Source organism: Rhea pennata, chromosome 5 (assembly GCF_028389875.1).
Source record: "Rhea pennata isolate bPtePen1 chromosome 5, bPtePen1.pri, whole genome shotgun sequence".
NCBI classification, from domain to species: Eukaryota; Metazoa; Chordata; class Aves; order Rheiformes; family Rheidae; genus Rhea; species Rhea pennata.
The window spans coordinates 27,379,951-27,399,961 of NC_084667.1; the positions used below are offsets into that span (position 1 = coordinate 27,379,951).

Here is a 20,011-nt window from a genome sequence, read left to right on the forward strand (position 1 = left end):
TGTTTTAGGAGTGTTGGATATTGCTGTATTCATCTTTTGTGCTTGTATATTCTGTAACTGTGTGTGTGCGCGTGTGTATTGTGTGACGTGGACTTCTTTTGATGCAACTCATTGGTCATAGTTTAATGGAGCAGATTCCCTAAACAAAGTCATCTAGTGTTTTAGGGTAAATAATAGACTCAAATGCAAACACCTCTGCTCCCCAATCTAAAGCTTTATTTTCATGTTTAAAAAGAAACAACAACACTTACAACATTTTTAAGCAATCAGCACTTATGTATAATGGCAAAAGATTTTGTATTAATACTCTGAAAATTTTATTTAATTTCATATTACAGGAAGGAAGTACCTTTCTTTACCCCTCAGTGACACATTTACAGCTTATAATAGAACGTTAAATTTTATGTCTGGTTGCATCAGAATAAGACTTTGTCCTGTCTTTCACAGCATTTTACTAAACAGTCCAATACTGTTGAATATGTCTTGTTGCTTTGAGGACTATAGAAGCATCCTGGACACTGTGTTGTTACGATTGGATTAGCATCTTAAGTTAATGAATTCCAGTAAATGCTTAGTGTGATTAGATGATCTGTAGATTCATTCTAGATTAATTCTTTACTATCCATTTATCTCCTGTATTTGAAATATTAGTTTTGAGATTTCTGTAACTGATGATGCTGAATATGATAGAGGGAGGAGTATAGGGTGGAAAGAGAAACATAACCTCTTAATTTATCTATGTCATACTCTAACTTTTTTTTGATGCAGAAGTTCAAGGATAGATTTGTGATGAGTAGAATAACTGCTATCAAAGTAACATCAGAAAAGAACAAAATGAAAGGCAATAGGAGGAAAGCTCATTTTTTGAATTAAAAAAAATCTCCCCCTTCCCCCAACTTCTTTGGAAATTCTTAGTTTATAGGTGCTCACCGTAAGTGCCACGACAACTTGTGATGGCTGGCTGAGACTCGATGTGTAGGTGCCTTCTCTGTCTCCCGTACCCAGGGGCTGACTAGCACTCACAGCAGAAGCTTTTCCTCCTGCACTGTCTGGGCTTCTCTTGGTAGCATTCAAGCACTGAGGAAGGGAGGCATGAAATAAATGCAGAAATGTGATGAACTGCAGGTAGGAAAGAAGTGAAATATAGTAAAAGAGAACAAGGGGCAAGAAGTCAGGGGAGGAGGGCCTTTAAAAGGAGATCCTGGCAGCAACAATAAGGGGGCATGTAAAGCAAAGAAGTTATAGCCGGAGAGGAGTGAGGATAAGAGTTTGCTAGGATATGGGGAGAAGTATCGTTGGAAAGAGTGGCTGGGGGTATCTAGAAGAGGTGCAAAGAGTAGTAAGATATAGGAGACAAAGATCTGAAATGACTGTAACAGTCAAGATACCTGAAGTAACCTGGATTTGTATCTGTTATTTGTAAGTCTTCATGTTGCTTTCTTGTCAAGCAAATACCAGAGAGGTTCACTTGCAATGTGGATAGTCCCATTTATCTCATGCGGTAGATACGTGTTTCCTGCAGTTACATATTGCTGCTGAAGGATAGCCACTCCATATATTAAAGCTTGAAAATATTTATAGGAAGTAGCATACAGAAATTACCTTGAGCTTGCAAAATAAAATACTTAAAATTTTAAAAGGCTAGAATAAAGGTTACCTGCACCACCTTAATTAAATCCATTTAACTGTTATGATACAGCATGCCTTCATGTGGTCATGGATGGTTGTGTGTTTGGGAATGGTGCAAGATTTGGAGGATTATATTTTGATATTACTATTGAACGGCATTGGAGAAATATTTTTATCCATGACCCTAGCTCCCATGTGCTGCGGCAGCATCTTTATCAGATTTTGTGATGGGATCACTAGGTGTGTTGACTTTGCTTTCAGAGAAAATGTAGCAGTAGGACAATCAAAAGTACTTTGATGTCAGGAACTATGTATTTTAAAATAGCACCTAGATCAGTGGATATTTTTGTAATAACTGTTGCTTAATTCCATGTGTGTAAGGTGAAGGTAATACAACCTACCTCATAGGAGTGTTAGATATATTTCATTCATTTTTTGCTGTTTCTATAAGTGCTTCATGCAAACAGTGGCACTGTTGTGGAAACAAGTCATGCTGCGTTCGGTGTAGACTTTAACCAATGTGCAGTGAATGATGTATGTGGCCATACATAGAATGAAGAGGGTTTCTAAAAAGTTGTAGATTAGCTGCCTGTCAAACAAGCCTTACCTATGTGGAATATGGAATGAGGTTTGAGTCCCACGTGTTACAATGTAAGTGCACAACAGGCCACTTTTCTTTCTTTCTTTTTCTTTTTTTTCCTGGAACGTTTTACTTGACTTTCTTTTTTCAGTGTGTGTGTGTGTGTGTGTGTGTGGTGGTTAATTAATGTAATTTTTTGAAAGTCACATGAAAGCATCTAAGAGTGACAAGTTATGTTAGAAATAAGTTCCTTCTATAAAGCAAGGAAGAAATGCTGACTACCAGAAAGAATGTTTTTAAAAAATATCACACAGATATTAATTAGCATCTTCCAAGAAAAGCTTGTTTGAATTTATAGACAAACTACTGGAGGAATTTGAGTGTTATTAAAAAAAAAATCTAAAAAGAAAATACTTCCATTTGCTAAGTGGTAAACATCTGAAAAAATACACTGAATGAATAGCTGTTGAGAAATTATTAATTGCCTCTAACTAAAAAACAAAATGATTCCAATTAAGAGAAGCTGTATTAAGAGTGAATGTTTTCCCTAAAAATTACTTTTTCTGCTTCCAGTACTTACCCTTGTCAAACTGCATATAAATTGCTATAATTGCAGAAAATATGTTGCTTAGCAAATGTATATTTGCCTTTTTAATGCACTTGAGACTGAATGACTTCTCAGGTCAAGAAGTGGAGGTAGTACCTATTATTGAAAAGGAAATACTAATGTAAACTGTAGTAAGCAATTCAGAAAATGATGTTTGCAGCTCCCACAGGAAGTTACAGAATACCATAGGCAGAACCTAAGTCTATAATCACTTATTTCAGAATGAGTTTCCTCTAGTCTTCAAATGAGATTAGTTGTTGTTGTGTACAGTACAATTATACATACGTGTATGATTATGTTTATAAAACTGAGTGTACATGTATGTGAGCATATAGTTATCAATGAACTGCAGCACAACCAGAATGTGGAATTTAAACTAGAATTGAGGCCTGGCACAGATTTGTTTTTTCAGTTCCATATATTCATCAAATAACAAAATGCATGAATTTCACACTGCTGTGTCTCTAAAATTATTTTTTCTTTGTCTTCTATAAGATTTCCCCAAATGCTTAAAAAATATCAATGAAAGCACAACTTCCTTATGTAAAATTAAAAAAAGGAAGAGGAAGAAATGTTGCTGTAGATGAAAAAAGTGAAAAGTTAGGATGTAGCTTTCTGAAAGTGACTTAATATCAATTCTATCAGTTATTGTGGACTAGCTCAAGACATCTCAAGATGAGGTACTTAAAAGTGCCCATGTTCAAAAGGCTATGATCTTACTTGTTGTTCAAGGTTATACTGAAAGTTTGGAACCAAAATAGGGATAGAAATCTACTCTTGTGTCTCCACACAACATCCTCCCGAACATTCTCTTGCTAGCTGGTAGTTCGTGAAACAGCCCTACATTAAAAAAAAAAAAAAAAAAAAAAAAAAAAGAACTCCCCCCCAAAACTCTTGAGAATCTAAATTATTTCCAGTGGGTATTGCACTATTCCAAATAGTACTTTGTTTTATCTCTGAAGTTCCCAACCGTGCATGCTGGTATAGTCCTCAGGAATGCTAACGTTCTCCTCTTGGAAGCACTGTGTCACTGTGTTGTTATCACATGGCCAGATGTTTGTTTTCATGGTTGCTTATTGCCTGCACAGCTTCTCCTTCTCTAACAATGATTTCACTGTTTCACATTCTTCATCGTGGTGTGCATGAAATGTCTAGAGTATGCTGAGTCAGATCCAGTAAAGGACTTTGGATTTCATTTGGGTAAAAGAACTTCAGCATTAACAAACGTTTTACCTTTTGTGCTCAGATCTTTTGGTTCTACATATGGATCCTTTTTCAAATATAATTACTTGACCCTCTCTTCTCCTCTTCCTCTGCAAAAGTTTTTTAAATGTGTATACATGTGAACTGGAACTCAAATATTTTGACAATCTTAGAGTTGTTATTATATTGTTTATATTTTGTGGGACATCTATTTCTTACTATCAAGTTTTATTTTGGTATAGACTCAACTGTTCTGGAATCAAAGCAGCAGAATATACTTAACAGATCATGAACCTAACACTAAAAAAAACCCCAAACCCAAACTGATTACTTGTTAAATATTTTATACAAATACTTTTTTTTTTTTTTTTTTTTTTTTTTTTTTTTTTTTTTGTGGCAAGAAAGAATACTGAGAATAACTGAATCTCCAGATCTGCATCTAATAGCAGATGGCTGTAGGATGAAAATACTTTTCCTAGTGCCTTGCCATTTTATTTTTTATTCTCTACAGTTTTACTTCTTGAAATACATTTGGATGGTATTAGAGGGAAAGAATGCATATGTCTCAAAGTGCTAAATACACAGTAGTAAAAGACATTAGTGTGAGGATTCAGCAAGTCAGTGGAACTATAAGAAGCTGAAGTTACAGAAGTTGAAGATCTGCCCTACTAGACACTGCTTCTTTTGAGATGCTTAACTCTGGATTCCCATCCTGTGCATACAATATAGGACAAAGCAATAGGTTTCAGAGCATTAACTAGTCATTGAAATATCTTTTTCAGGTGTGGTATTTTTCTTCATGTGTTAGTTAGGTGAGTCTTTAAGTAACCAGTGTGTGGGGGTGTTTTTTCTTTTCATTTATTTGTTTATTTATTTATTTTTACAAATGGTGGCACATTTATTTTTCAGGGGTCAATTTAATCTGAAAGTTTTTTGATATTGTGTAGACTTTCAAAACCTGAATTTTATCAAAACACAAAAGTATTTCTGCAGTAGGTATTCTGAACAGAAGGTGACAACGCACCCATAATTCTTCATGTTCTTTTTATTTTTTTTTTTGTTTTTGGGTGGGAGAGTTACCTATCTAAACAACCACTGACCTTTGCTCATACATTGATTTTTGGATTTTGTTATATATTTTGTTGGACTTCTCTACAAAACATTGCTTATCAGAATTTTGAAAAAAGAATTGATCTTGGATTATGGTGGTGTTTCTGAATGAGAAATTCATACTGGGTTCACAGCTCCTTAGTAAGCTTAAAAACTACAGGAGTTCTCCCTAGTCTTTTGCTGAATCCAAGAATGAAAATTTGCATATATGTATATATACAGAAAAAAGTAATTTCTTTATGATATGAGTTCCTAAAACATCCCAACTCTGTGTAGTTTTTTGTTTTTTTTCCCCTGCTGTAAGAGTAGATGTATAAAGAAGTCAAGACAAAATTTATAATAAGAGGGATCCTCACTAATGCAATTTCAATATTTTTTTTCTGATTTAAAGAAGGAAGAGTGATCTGAAGGATAAGAATACTCTTAGTTTGTAGAAAGAAAACATTATTTTAATTTCATTCATTTATTTTTGATAATCTACTTTTATCATTGTCAGAGCTGTTGATTATTTTTACGCAGTTATGAACTGTTTGCAGGTTATGAAATAGCCCAAATAATTCTTCACTGATTTAGACTTATATTTTCAAAGGAACTAAAGGATAATTGAATAGGAATTTCCTAAATCACTTGTGCTCTGAGACCATACCTTGATCTTTAATGTCATCCTCTTTATTCAGGTAGAACTCTACAGAAGCAAAAGGAAACCAAGTTTTAGCTGAGTCAAGATTTAGATGCTGGTGATTAAATTCTGTTTGTCACTAAGATCTCTAAAATAGCTTTTATTTTCCATCTTTATTTTGCTTTTCCAGTTCTCCACAAGCAGCCAAGAGAAGTGTGCCTTTGTTTGCTGGAACTTGGAAGGATTGCAGCAAGGTTGGTGACAATGTTTAAAATATTAAGAAATATTTTTGACAGCAGTGGCTATCAAAAGACAAATGCAAATTCGATGCATCTCAAGATAACTTTTACACTGATTAGGTTCAAAGAAAACATTTTTCTAGATGTTACTCAAGAACATGTGGGCAGTTGTTTAAGCAATATAAAGAAATCTGTATTAATACGGTGAAGGTATTTGGCTATCTTCATATTAGAAGGAAAGAGTTTTTTTTATTTTTGTTTGTTTTTCCAAAATAAATTTTTAATCTATTTCTTCTTCTAACAGTCGTATCTGTCTATAAAGAACAGAGACTTTGTTAACTTAACTGATAACATGCTGATCTTCAGGTGATCTAAATCTGACTTAAGAAATACTGACTGTTATTAATTTAAGTGGACATAGCCCTGATTTTCACCAAGGCTGTCTGTCAACTGTTTCTAACCAGGCTGGACCCTCAAAAAATGGTATCATTATCTTCACTGGCAAGATAACTTTGACTTTTCCTAGTGCAAATGGTATTGATGAGAATGTGATACCCCTTTTTGCAAGTACAGATTTACCAGTGCAGTGTACCAGATTTGTCACAAAATGTGTGAACAACAGTGCTGTTGCCCGGTCTTGCATGCAAAGTTCTATCCATCCCTGAGCGTTGAACTGGAGTGCCTTACTATTCAAGCAGTTTCTCTCTCTAACATTTAGATTCAGTCCAGCATGGCCCCAAAATGACTTTTTAATTTAATTTTCCATTAACAATAAAATCTTATGATCCTGTAGGTTCTCACTGAAAGTTATCTTCAGGAATGTCACCTTAATTGTGCAGATGTATTGGGGTCCCCAGACACCCAAGTTGGAGGTAGACCTTCCAGTTTCCAAAGACCCTAGCTCCTGTAGGTGTAGCTGTCAAGCGTTTCCGCCTTGGGCTGAGGACTTGGCAGTATCCAGCTTCATCAGGGAGCACACTTCAGTGCTTAGATGGTGCTGGATTCTGCTAAAGCTGACTGAGTTAGATGTGGTTCCATAAAGGTGTGTATTAACCAAATAGCATCTTTGCAATTATATCTGCTTTCTCATTAGTTATACGAGGGAATTAATACAGTCTTACCTATTATATTTGTCTGTTGTCTTAGGCTTCCATGTCTCAGATGTTTGCTGTTCGAGGCATGAAGACACATACTGAAGGATATTATGCTTCCATTTATTAAGCATATTTATCTGTCTTTCAAAATAACAATTTTATTTGAATATAAGTAAGCGTATAATCTTTATAATATCAATACACATATGCTATAATATATAAAATACACTAATAGTAATATATATATTATTTTCAGCTTGGGGTCAAATAGGATAAGTTTCCAAGGTGCACAAAAAATGTGTTGAAGGGAAACATCAGGTTTATAAAATTGAAGAGCCAATGGGATGTCAGTTTTGCCTGAGTTGTGGTTAACTTGAACTGTGTATTATAAAAAGGAAAAAAGACAATATTTCATCTGTTGCCTCCCCTCTCACTAAGCATATGGAAGAGCACATTAAATTGACATTACTGTTGTGCTGTTAAAAATTTTTTCTTTTATTTGTGTGTAGTCCACACACAATGATTGAAAATTTTTCTGTATTAGGTTACAGAGTAAATGAAAGGTTCTAGACTCAGTTTGATGAGTTTAAACTTATTGTAATGACTACAGTCAGTGGAATTCTTCAGTTCTGTAGTAGCATAGTTGATAACTAGATTTGTCCCAAGGCCACCTATCAGGAAATCTCTTTTCACTTTGTACCTCTGTTGTCTTTAGTGGAGCTGAGCACTGGTGCCTGGGCACGCGGGAATGCAACTGGGACAGCTGAAGCTAAGCACTACCCATAGTAGAGGAAGGCTGAACTGGGGACCACTTAAGCAAACTGGACATAGGCAGGTTAATGTGATGAGATGGGAGATATTTTCATTGCCATTGGATGAAGTTCCCAGTGACTGGAAAAATGGAAATGTCAGGCCCTTCAGCCTAACCTCAGTCCCTGGGACCAATCCAGTAGAGGACATCCCCTTAGAAGTTATTTCCAGTCACTTAAAGAACAGTCAGCATAGATTTTCAAAGATCAGATTGTGTCTGACTAACCTGGTGAGGTTAGTCACTTGGTGAGACAGCTAGCTCTGTGGCTGAGGGAAGATAGTTATCATTTACCTTGACCTTAGCAAAGCTTTTGATGTCACCTCCCACAGCATCCTTTTAGCTGAATTAAAGAGATATGGACTTGATGGATGTACTACATGGCGGATGGTAAACTAGTGTGACCACTTGACTTAGAGAAGCTGTTCAAAGCCCAGCTGGCAGCTGGTTACTAGTGACATTTACTAAAGATTTGTACAGCAGCCAATTATTGCTCAGTGTTTTCATTAATGAGCTAGATGATGGAAGTGAGTGTACCCTCAGCAAATTCATAGATGTCAGGAAGCTTTGGGGAGAATAGTCTGAAGAGTAGTCTGGGGTAGGGCTGCTATCCAGAGGGACAGTGGCAAGCTGAAAAAATAGACTGACAAAATCCTTGTAAAATTTTTGAAATTTTGAAGGACAAATGCAAAATTGTGCACCAATGCTGGAATAACCTTATACAACAGTACGAGGTAGGGTGTGACTATCTCAGCAGCAGCATTGCAGGAGAGGGCATGAGGGGCCACCTGGAAGTGGACAGTAAGTAGGATGTGAGTGGGCAGGGTGCCCTTGTGGCAGTGAAGGCTAACTGCATGCTGGACTGTGTTGTGCAGGTTGAGGAAAATGCTTATTAGTTGGAACATGTGATATATGACGAAGAGCTGGATTTCTTCAGGGTGTATAAGAAAGAGAAAAAGTTGCTGTAGTCTTCTACTCAGTGAGAGGTTATAGGGAAAGAGACTTTTTAGGAAGTACCCACTGAAAGGATGAGAGGCAGCATTCAGAATGGCAGCAAGGGAAATTCTGACTGTATATAAGGGAAAAACATCCACTGTGAGTGGAGAAGTAGTGGAACAGCTTTCCCAGTGAGCCTGTGGAACTTCCAGCCTTGGAGCTGTTCAAAACTGAACTGGACAAGGCCTTGCATAACTTGCTCAAACTTTGAATTTGGTCCTGCCTTGAGCTGGTGTTTGGAACAGCTGATCTGCAGAGGTGCCTTCCAACCTAAACTGTTCTGAGGTTCCTGAAAAAAATAGCTACTTAATCAAAATAGAATAGCCTGATGAACTCTCCTGGATTTTAGTTATTTGTGGACACAAAATTCTGAGGTCATCTTGTGGACTTTGAATATATAAAAAAGGCCATTGTGTGCTCCAGTAGATTTCGTGTGGGCAGAACGAGAGCATTTATGAGAGAAGGAAGGAGGAGTCTTGTGGGATAAAATTGTGCATTGGCAATATACAGATAGCGGGTTGGACATGTCCAGTATTTTTGTGCAATATTTTAAAGTTGGAATGAATCATTTCAGCTGAAGTGATGCAAGAGCCAAATCAATCACTTTTCTATGTTATCTTCATAATGAACGCTTAAAGGAAAAGCAAATGATTTGCTAACAGATGGGTATGTGCTGTCTGGGTTTGTATAGAGAGTGAGATTATATGGTGGATAGCAGCTAAGTTACCTTCTCTGCAGAAAGAATGAAGTTCTTATGCTGCTATTAATTTTGGCTAAACAACCCCCAGATGACTTTTGTGTGAAATTAGTCTGTTGAGCAATTTCAGGCTTTCTGCTATTGTATTCAATTTTTCCTTGGGAAGAAATGGGAAGTGGTGCTCTTAGAAGTCTGCTGGGGATCATGTTACAATCTGATGCAGCTTCATTTGTAGTTATGGGAAGGCAGGCCAGAAGAGAGGAAATTCTCAGCATACCTTCCAGAACAGACTTTGTACCTTAACTGCATGACAAACCCCTTGCAGAAGAGATTTGTTTCTACCATTTCAGCTTTTTACTGACTTTGCCGCAGGTTGATGCAGTGTGTGAAGAATACATGTTTGTATGTTTTATTCAGTTCATGAGCCGAAGAAATTTAGAGTACTGAAATTACAAGGAACTGTAAAAATCTGTCACAATGATAAAAACTGGAGATTATGAAAAGCAGCAGAACCAAAGAAACAGCATTACTTAGACTAGAAGAGGTTTATTTGATGAGTAAGGCTGCATGCAGGTGTAGGCTTAGAGCCCAGTGGGAATTTAATGATTTACAGCCTGTCGGCATCTGCAGACAGACAGGAAGTAAGTGGATTGTATATAAGTGCTTGCTTCAATGTTGGCTGACTGTTCGTTAAGCAGACTGCATCAGTTAGAAGCCAATACAAGCACAGATTTGATTCTTCATTTTCTTTACTATATTTACTAGACACTAGTGTGGCTAAATTAAAATTCATTGTAAAAATACAAGAGGCAGTATATAGAGTTATGTTCATTCTCTTTATTATTTTAACATTATTATGATATTTAGCTTGAATTATCTTTTTCTTAATTACTGATCAATATTTTAGTGTCCAGATTTTTAACTAGGATAAGCCAGCATAGCTCTGCATTTGCCTTGTAGACTTTCCTGCTACACAAGAGGTTTCATTTACACAAGTAGTTTGCTATGAAAACTATATATAGAATGATAACTTTTTGAAGCTGAAGCCGTTCTCTGGAAAAGGAGATTTCTTTTCTTTTTTCTGTTTTTGTTCAGTGTCAGCAAAGAAAAAAACAGAGGTGAATTGTCAGTAATTAGGAAAATAGGATGAGCCTTTGGACTCCTGACGTCTTTGCAAGATCTGCTTCTTACTGAGATACTGACATAATCATTTGACATAAAAACAGTGTCTGCTTTTGAAAGCTTTAAGAACCTCACTCTAAGTGCTATGTTTGAGACACTCCATGCCAACATTGCACATATTTGTTTTAGCTGTAGCTACAAGTATTTTGCCACTGTAAACAGAGGTCTGAAGATTGGCAGTCAAATATATGGTTTTAAAAAAGCATTAACCACTCCTGAAAATATTGGCGTTAAACGTTTCAATTCATCTGTAAACTGGATGCAATACCTGTGCCCAGGATAACCGTGGGTCTTTAATCCCTTTCCATGTGGATATCTCTGAAAATTGAGCAGAAGGTATAAGACATCAAGTAATGTGAAAGGGTATTCTAAAATAGAAATACTAATGTGCTGAACTTGATTCATATCTACACGATAAAGCAAATTGAAGCCTTTGTTGTTCAGAAGTTATTCATTCACGAATATCAAGATTATACAGAGAAGTTGAATAAAAAGATATATTTACTGTAAATTTGATTAACTGAGATGCCATTTTCATTCTTTGTATTTAGAATGATGGCATCAATGGCTGATATATTTTGTACTCTTTTATTAATGTAGTTTTTGCACAACAGTGCAATATAGAAAGCATAAATTCTATCCACCATTTTGTGTCAAAATATGAAATACTTTACAAGGACTAGTAATTTGTTTGCATGTTTTCAAAAGGTTTGGGGTGGAGCCTCCTGGATTAATAAAGTTGGAAAAAGAGATTGAACAAGAGGAAACACTTTCAGCCCCCCTTCCATCTCCTTCACCCTCACCAACAAAGTCTCCTGGGAAAAAGAGCACAGGGAAACTGTTGGATGATGCTGTAAGTGTGTGGGGAAGTTTCTCCTTCTCTGATCCATTCTGGTATGCACTTAGTTGCAAAGCACACAGAAGCCGGAGTTTAACATCTCACTGTATTTAGAGATTTGCAGGCTGTTAGAATTAATTTATTTTTGACCACAATTATTTATGTCTTAAGGTTGGAAAAAATGTAGCATTGTGTAGGAGATATGCAGTTTACCCTAGCTTTGTACTTAGGGCCAAGTTCCCTTCTTATTACTCCATTTTCCTTTTCTGTTGAGTTCTTATTCATCAACTCCACTTGGTGTTATGTCTGAGAAAGGACTGAATCGGGATTATGAGATTTGGCCTATAATGACTTGTACGAATTGTTAACAAATACTTGTGAGTTATCTCAGCCTAATTTTTATACTGTAGTTTTGCATGTTTCTCTCACAGTAAAAATCCAGCATTTTTTTTTCCTCATTGTTAGCAAGAAAGTTTCTTGCTTTGAATTTCATTACATTTTTTGCACTATATTGTGGTGCTCATTTCTGTTATATACCCTAGAGGGTTCATTTGAAACATCTGGATTCAGGTGAAGAGGACACATTTTGAGACCATGAAGAGGTTAAACTTGAAAAGTACAAATATATTCCATAAAAAGAAGCAGTTACTATAGTAACTGCTATACTACATGGTAGATGTGCCACCTGGGAGTTACAAAGCACTTCTTGAAAAATCCATGTGCCACTTTTCTGTTACAGTGAGCAGATGGAATATACTGTTTGGTCATTTTATTGAAGAACTTTGTATTATTTGATGCAAATAATTACATTTAACTTTTCTTCCACAACTTTCCAGAAGCACTGCTTCATGCTTTGAGAGAATAGAAAAAGAAAGGTTATGTGCAGAAGAATGGATGTAATTGTTTATCTCGCAGGAAAGGAGCATAGAGTATGAAGACTGTCTCCAACCACCTCCTTTAATTTAGAAAGCAGTAGGGATAGAAACAGAATGGAATTCATCCAGCTAGATTCCTGACCCTCACTGCCCCAGACACTCACAACATAAAATAGCAGGAGTGTTCATATAGTCCAGACACAAAATAAAATAGGATATACTTCTTTGCTTTGCTTCCTTATTTGATTTCCAAATTCCACTCAATAATACTTCTGTGCCCTTTGGGATAGTAAGGTAATGGAAGCCTCAACTGCAGGATTGGCAGTGAAGGTCTCATTATCCTCTGTTTTACACCATTAAAAGTCTATTTGCTTTCATTCTCCACAGTACTGAAAAGGCTCATGCAGTGCAAAACAACCTGGAACCAGTTAGGCCCAGCTACTCCTGGTTTTTCATGCTCAGATGATCCCTTGTAGATGGAGTTGCTAAGGCATTTTTGACATTGCTCATCTCTGGGCTTCAAATTTTGAGAGTGTCTCCGGAAGTGACAACTATGTTATGATGTTATGTCAGAAATCCCTGATTACAGGGAACACTCAGAGGCCATTGCCAGTAGACTGAGTTTGCTTTTAGAGGACTTTGTACTATGTTCCAGGAGACATAGGAATACACCTTTTGCACCCTCAGCAACCTATACTGAGTTTAAGTCATTGTCTGCTGCTTTCACTGAAGTTTTTTCTATTATATACTGACTGTCTAAGGAGTTTGATTCTGCAGAAACTGAGCCCAACTCTCACTCATTTCTTCATAGGAATCACTGGAATAATTCACCGTAAAATACTTCAATACATTCATATTGAGGACAATTCATCTGATACTTGAAAATCATTTTTGTATGTCAAATAGCTGCACAGTCCCGCTGCTAATTTTCAAGTTAAATATTTTTCAGAAAGATAACCCACCTTATTTTAAAAAGCTACTTACCGACTATTAAGCCACACAGTTACAAAGTTATGTAGACAACAGCAGTGAATCATTTCAGAAATAATTTGAAAGCCTTCAAATCAATTAAGAGGGTAGTTTCAAAAGCATCTTTGTCCCTCGTGTAGTGCAGAAAGAGTAATTTTGGTTAATTTTTAACTTCTTTCCAGTTTATTTAACATATTAAAGCTTTCTATTAACAGCAGATCTGAAAACCATTTCTACCTCTTAATATTCAAGACAAACAAAATAGCTATCAGTCCCATAGCTTTGCTCTGTTTAAGATTTTCATCTGGTAGCTGTTCTGAGAATATTCTTTCCCAGTTGCCAGTCTGTTTTTTTACAGGATTTACAAACTGTATCTGAAAAGGTCTTTCCAATATTACCTGAACACAACAAACCTGGACAAAACCTTTAGGAAGTTCCTCCAGCTTTTTATGTTGTCTGCCACCAATGTACTAAGTCAGTTCCCACTCAAGAAGAGTGGAGTATGTGAAGATGTTGTACTTGTCGTTGTTCCTTAACAGAAGTACAACTTGAATGTCAAATAAATCTTCTCAAACAGATCTGCTCTTTGACACTGGTGGCTGTGCTACTTCCAGATCACCTAAAAGTTCAGAATATATTTTTACTAAACGTTAATACCTTTGGTAGCACATAAACATTAATGCCTTTGGTAGCACTGAGTCTGAATTTTCACAATTGGCTGCAGTCGAGCTGATGCAGCTGACAAAAAGTAGTTTTCATCTGTCTTTTCTCAACCCTTATTGTTGGAATGCTATTGTCAGGTTTGGCCTTAACAGAGTAGAGTACTCTTGAGCCTCCTTTAAATTACCCATGATTACACTAGCTCCCTAAGCTGGAGATCATCGCAGGATAGCAACAATATTGAGGAGCATCTTGGCATGAAGTTGACCGGCAGAGACTGGGCACATGGGCATGAATCTTTGACTTGCATTTTTCTCTTTACAACCCTTCTGAATGACAGTGAAAATAACTTGGGCCATGATTTGTGATTGTGTCAGAGTATTCTCTGTATACTTTTATTAAGGTGCAAGTATACTGTTTGAAAGAACAAACTGAAGGTACTGGACGTGGCCTTTTAGCAATAAGCATAATTGCTTTTTTTTTTCTATAGAATTGCTTCTAATTTACTATATTTATTTAGAAGGGAAAATAAATTCTTGTAACACCTTCATTTTGTCTGTGACCATATGTAGCACTCTGTCACCTTTCCTGTTTCTTCATAAAATACCGAGTACAAAAGTTTAACTTTGAACTCAGACTGACAGACTGCTGGCTGGTTATTTTTCTCCATTAAGCAGGGCAAATTTCATGTTGACCTGTGTGACACTCATCTCTCTTTTGCCTCTTCACAGCTAGGAACTCCTTTTTGACATTGGAAGCCCCACAGTCTAGGATTTCAGAAATAGTTTAAAACGCTGGCATGCTTGTTCCATTTTAATGTATCTAGTTCTAAGGAACTGAGCATACGAGTGTATTTAATGTTAGCATTTTTTTAATTGAATTAGTTGAATATAGCTTATATTTCAAATACAATCAGTTATTGAGTCAGGCTAAATTTAGTCCAAATCCTGAATGATTTGCAAATGCAAAAATAGCTCTTTCTGGCAGATAGAGGGTGCTGATGCAAAAGTTCCTTTGCATAGTGATCTATAGGACTGTATTCTGAGGTTATACTAGATATACTTGGTCAGTGAATAATCTGAAAGGACAGTGAAGCTTTGCTGGATTTTTTTTTTTTCTTTTGCGGAGTTTTCGAAGACGTAAAGAACCCTTTTTACCCTCTGAAGCCCATTTAATATATAACTGGCATTCAGATCTATACAAGATGAGCCAAATCCTGAGTCCTCATTCAGATTTTTCCATTCATAGTTCATGCAAATCTCATGAAAAATTCAATGGAATGGTCTACAATTTTCCCTTTGAAGCAGTGGTATACAGAATAGTGCTCGCTCGTTCACTCTCTCTCTCTCTCTCTCGCTCTCTCTCTCAAAAAAAAAAAAAAAAAAAAAAGCCACTCAAGGGCAAACTATTAAAAATGTTGAAGTTGAAAGAAAAGTCAAGAAAAAGCTCAAAAGTATCAGCAATGAAAGTTTAGCAATATCACATTATGGCAAATATCTTCTTGAAAATTTGGCTTTTGATATGTTATCTGGATAAATATGTGTGTATATGTTAGTTTCTTTAACAGTTTTTGTTTTGTTTTGTTTTTTTTGGATTTTTCAGGTTAAGCACATTTCTGAAGATCCACCTTGTAAATGCCCTAATAAATTCTGTGTGGAGCGCCTTTCACAAGGAAGATACAGAGTTGGAGAGAAGATTCTCTTTATTAGGGTAAAGGCTTTATTTTGTACTTTATGGAGAATTGATAGCATCTGCTTTCGTAATAGCAGAAAGTATTTCCTTTTAACCAGCACTGACTCAGTTTAATGACAGTCAGGAATAAAGAAACAGCGCATTAACTGGCCTAAGAAATTAATAGCATGCGGTAGATTCCTCCTCACTCTAAGTCATTGAATTTGCTCCGACTTTGATCAATGACAACCAGAAGTCTTCAGGAATTGAGATGATGCCTTCTCTCAGTCCTATTTGAAAGAGCATCCATGTCATCCTAATAGCCATCCTCGTACTTTGTATTGATATTTGATGGATCAGGAAAGAGATCAAAGACTTCATGATCACTGAGTTGCTACATCATGACTAAGACGTATTGTTAAAGGAGGATGAGCAAAACCGTAAAGTTCATACTACTTCATTTGATTAACAGATTTTTCAAGTCTCAGTGTTGCGTGTGTGGATTTCATATGTAGTAGATAAGCTATCATTATCACAAAGTTAACTGTTAATATAAATATTTGCTAACATGATCATCTGGCTGAATTTAGCACGGATACTATCCAAACTTCATTTTGATCCTCTTAGTCTTTTATATATCAGCCTACAGTGATAATGTGAAAATACTCGAATTATCTGATTTTATAATAGTAGGACTAAGATTTGATTCATGTTGTGCTTCTTTTCATTTTCCATTTTTCTTTCCACGCATGCTGTTCTGACAAAATTGTATCTCTTACTTTCCAAAGAACTGTTATCCCTATTTTCATAAAGACACACAACTCTGATGTGATAACACTGAGGATTTAGCTCTTATCATAATAAGAGAACAACAGAAGTGAAAAGGAATCCATCCCAACTGTGGAAGTCAAGATCCCAGTTGAGTAAAACACCGGAGTGCTTACTTTGTTATAAGCCTATGCTTAAATTCCACTGAAGTCAAATTTAGATAAGAGTTTAGGTGGTCCCTTGTGTATAAAGCTGAGAACATATTTAAGTGCTGTGGTGAATAGGATTTGAAAACTTTAAATTAATTCAGTAGAAGCTCTGAAAGAAGAAATAATACAGGATTTGTCACAAATAATTTGAGATTTAACATGCTAATATAAAGCATTAGTAGCTTTTCTGTTTCATGGCCAATGAAACTTCTTTTTAATTCTAGAGTATTTGGAGGATATTGAACCTCGTAGCTCTGAACCACTTTGAAATAGTAGTTAATGTTCGTTAACCAAAGGTCCCATATCTTCATTTCTGTTTATCATTTGTGGTAATTTTATTTTTTGTTCATTTCATGAAATTTCGAAGTTAGATTCTAAATGGAAAGTAGGTGCAGCTTTTCAGCTGCGCATTTAAAACATTCTTATACTAAATGGGTGTTTAGTACTCTGGCACAGTTAACACTTCTGTTTTCTTACTTTTGCTTTTAATTTCAAATAACAAATTAAAAAAAAACTCAATTTATCAAAGCTAGAAGATTTTAAATACTTTGATTTTTTTTTTTCCTCTCCCCTACCAGGATGGTGAGTGTCAAATTCTTTTTGCTGGCTTCTTTATTATGTCCAAGTCAGATTTCATTCCAACTTTGCAAACAAAACACCCTTTTCATATCACACTACAGCATTCCAAATAGAATGGTGCCAAAAAAATATAACAGTAATATAATTAGACATTAAACTACAATGTTAGAGATCTTTCTTACAGCATTGATATCAATGGAAATTTGTTGTTAACTTCAGTGGGTGTGCCCAGGTTTTAAGTGACAGTTGTCCTTGATTTTGGTTAGTTAGGATCTCATTATGAAACTCGCCACGGGATTGCAGTAAGTTTTCATCCTTTGTGCTACATATTTCTATTTGGTACATGAATTAAGCTTCCCTTGGAATCTTTTGAACACTTCCTTATGAGGAAATGAATTAGAGGAATGCATAGCTGACATTTAATTTTGCTTGTCAATTGGCATCTTCTTCAGATGCTACTGAGAGTGTTCCTCCTATTTTGGATGTTTTGCATACAGCAGAGTAAGTTTTATTTTTTATTTTTTTTTCCTGGACATTATCATCAATTATGCCTTGTCTGTGAAATAACAGATTGGTATTGTGGAGAGGTGGTATTTCTGGAATAATCTTAGAAGTTACTGCTGCTGAACTAGATATTGTCTGCTTGTTTAGAATCCAACCTGTTCCAGTTGAATTGAGGTAAAAGTTTTTACCAATTTCTATATATCAGTTCTGCATCACAGAATCATGCAGAATGTATGGAGTTGGAAGGGATCTCTGGAGAAGTCTTCATCTAGTCCAACCCCACTGATCAAGCAGGATTATCTAGAGCATGTTGCACAGGATCATGTCCAGATGGCATTTGAATATCTCCAAGAATGGAGACTCTACAAACATCTCTGGGCAATTTGTTCCTATGCTCAGTCATCCTCAGAATAATGAAGCTTTTGCTCATGTTCAGTGGAACTTCCTGTGTTTCAGTTTGTGCCTGTTGCCTCTCTTCCTATCACTGGGCACCACTGAAAAGAGTCCGGCCCCATCTTCTTGACATCTTCCCTTAAGATATTTATACATGTTGATAAGATTGCTCCTCAGTCTTCTCTTCTCCAGGATGAATAGGCCCAGTCCTTTCAGTCTGTCCTCATGTGAGAGATGCTTTGGTCCCTTAATCATTTTACTAGCCCTTTGCTGAAGTCACTCCACTAGCTGCTTGTCTCTCTTGTACTGAGGAGCCCAGAATTGGACATAGTACTCCAGATGCAGCCTCACCGGGGCTGGGTAGAGCAAGAGAGTTACCTCCATAGACCTGATGGCAATGCTCTTCCTATTGCAACCCAGGCCATCCATTGCAACCATTGACCTTCTTGGTCACAAGGGAGCATTGCTGGCTCATGGTCAACTTATCCACAAGGATGTGTAGGTCCTTCTCTGCATAGCTGCTTTCCAGCAGATCAGTCCCCAGCCTGTACTGGTGCAATGAGTTATTCCTCCCAGGGTGCACTATGTAGCACTTGCCTTTGTTGAACTTCATGAGGTTCCTCTCCAGCCTTTCGAGGTCTCTCTGAATGGCAGCACAGTTTTCTGGTGTATCAGCCACTCCTCCCAATTTGGTATCATGAGCAAACTTACTGAGGGTGCACTCTGTCCCTTCAGCAGGTCACTGATGAGTAAGTTGAACAATACTAGAACCTTAAACCCTAGAAAGTTATACTTGTCAATCTGAAGTTTATTAAGGAAAAAAATTCTTTGTAATAAGTAACTAACCCAAGGGAGATAGTCTTTCAAAACTTTTCTCATATAGTAGTATTTTCTCAAGTGAATTTTTCAAGGTCACTTTAAAATTAATGTAACAATTTTTTCATATGGGAAAAAGGTCGAAAGTTGAGACCAGAATTCTCAATCCTTCTCTATGCGTTTATGAGAAAGCTTGAAGAAGTAAAATATAAATAATGGAAATCCATGCAAATGTTAAGAGAAATCTTAAGTCTGATGATAAGAACATTAGTTTAGATGAGATCTGTATTTGCCACTTACAATCAATTATTTGTATACTCACTCATTGGATCCCACTGCTATGCCATTAAGTGGTTTAGTGACAGGGAACAGATAGGCCTCAATCTGTCAAAGTAATATTGAAGTAGTAAACCTATTTTTAAAAATAATAAGAAGATGTGAAAACTTCGAATGCACAAAAAGACATGTTTTATAACTTGAAAGATGGAGTCACAGAGTTTGAAGTGGTTATTACTTGCAGAAGAAAGTAAGGAATTTTTTTAGATTAACAGAGAATTTTATTGCAAGAGAGCTGGTCAGGTCAGTATAGAAAAAGGTAACTTTTTAAGCTTTGAATTTCAGTGACAGAAATACCCTTATTTCAAACCACCTTTCATTTAATATGATGTGAACGTAAGTATGTATGCTTTCCACAGACTAGCAAGCTTCTCTCCTGAAGGCACATCTATTGGCCCATAACCTTAGTAACATACAATCACAGTGAAAATTTGTTGTTTTGTGACACTGGAGTCAACCTAAATGATATAATGATTCCTGACTTTATAACCTATGAGTCTTCTTATGACTTATAGGTCCTCTATACCTGGCAGACTGAATGATAAGCATGCAATTGCTCTTACAGTTTTTGACCTTGTGTTTTTGAATCGCTGATACCACTTAGCACTTTATTATAACAAAATAGTTAT

General features: G+C 36.2%; 1 protein-coding gene across 1 annotated transcript in view; it reads left to right on the forward strand.

Annotated features, from left to right (window-relative positions):
- Positions 1 to 20,011, forward strand: part of GAS2 (growth arrest specific 2) — a 92,886-nt gene that overhangs the window by 42,052 nt on the left and 30,823 nt on the right. Inside the window, exons 5-7 of the mRNA XM_062577057.1 lie at positions 5,939 to 6,002; positions 11,473 to 11,617; positions 15,709 to 15,816. Of these exons, the coding sequence (XP_062433041.1) occupies positions 5,939 to 6,002; positions 11,473 to 11,617; positions 15,709 to 15,816 (317 nt within the window). The remainder of the gene's footprint in view (positions 1 to 5,938; positions 6,003 to 11,472; positions 11,618 to 15,708; positions 15,817 to 20,011) is intronic.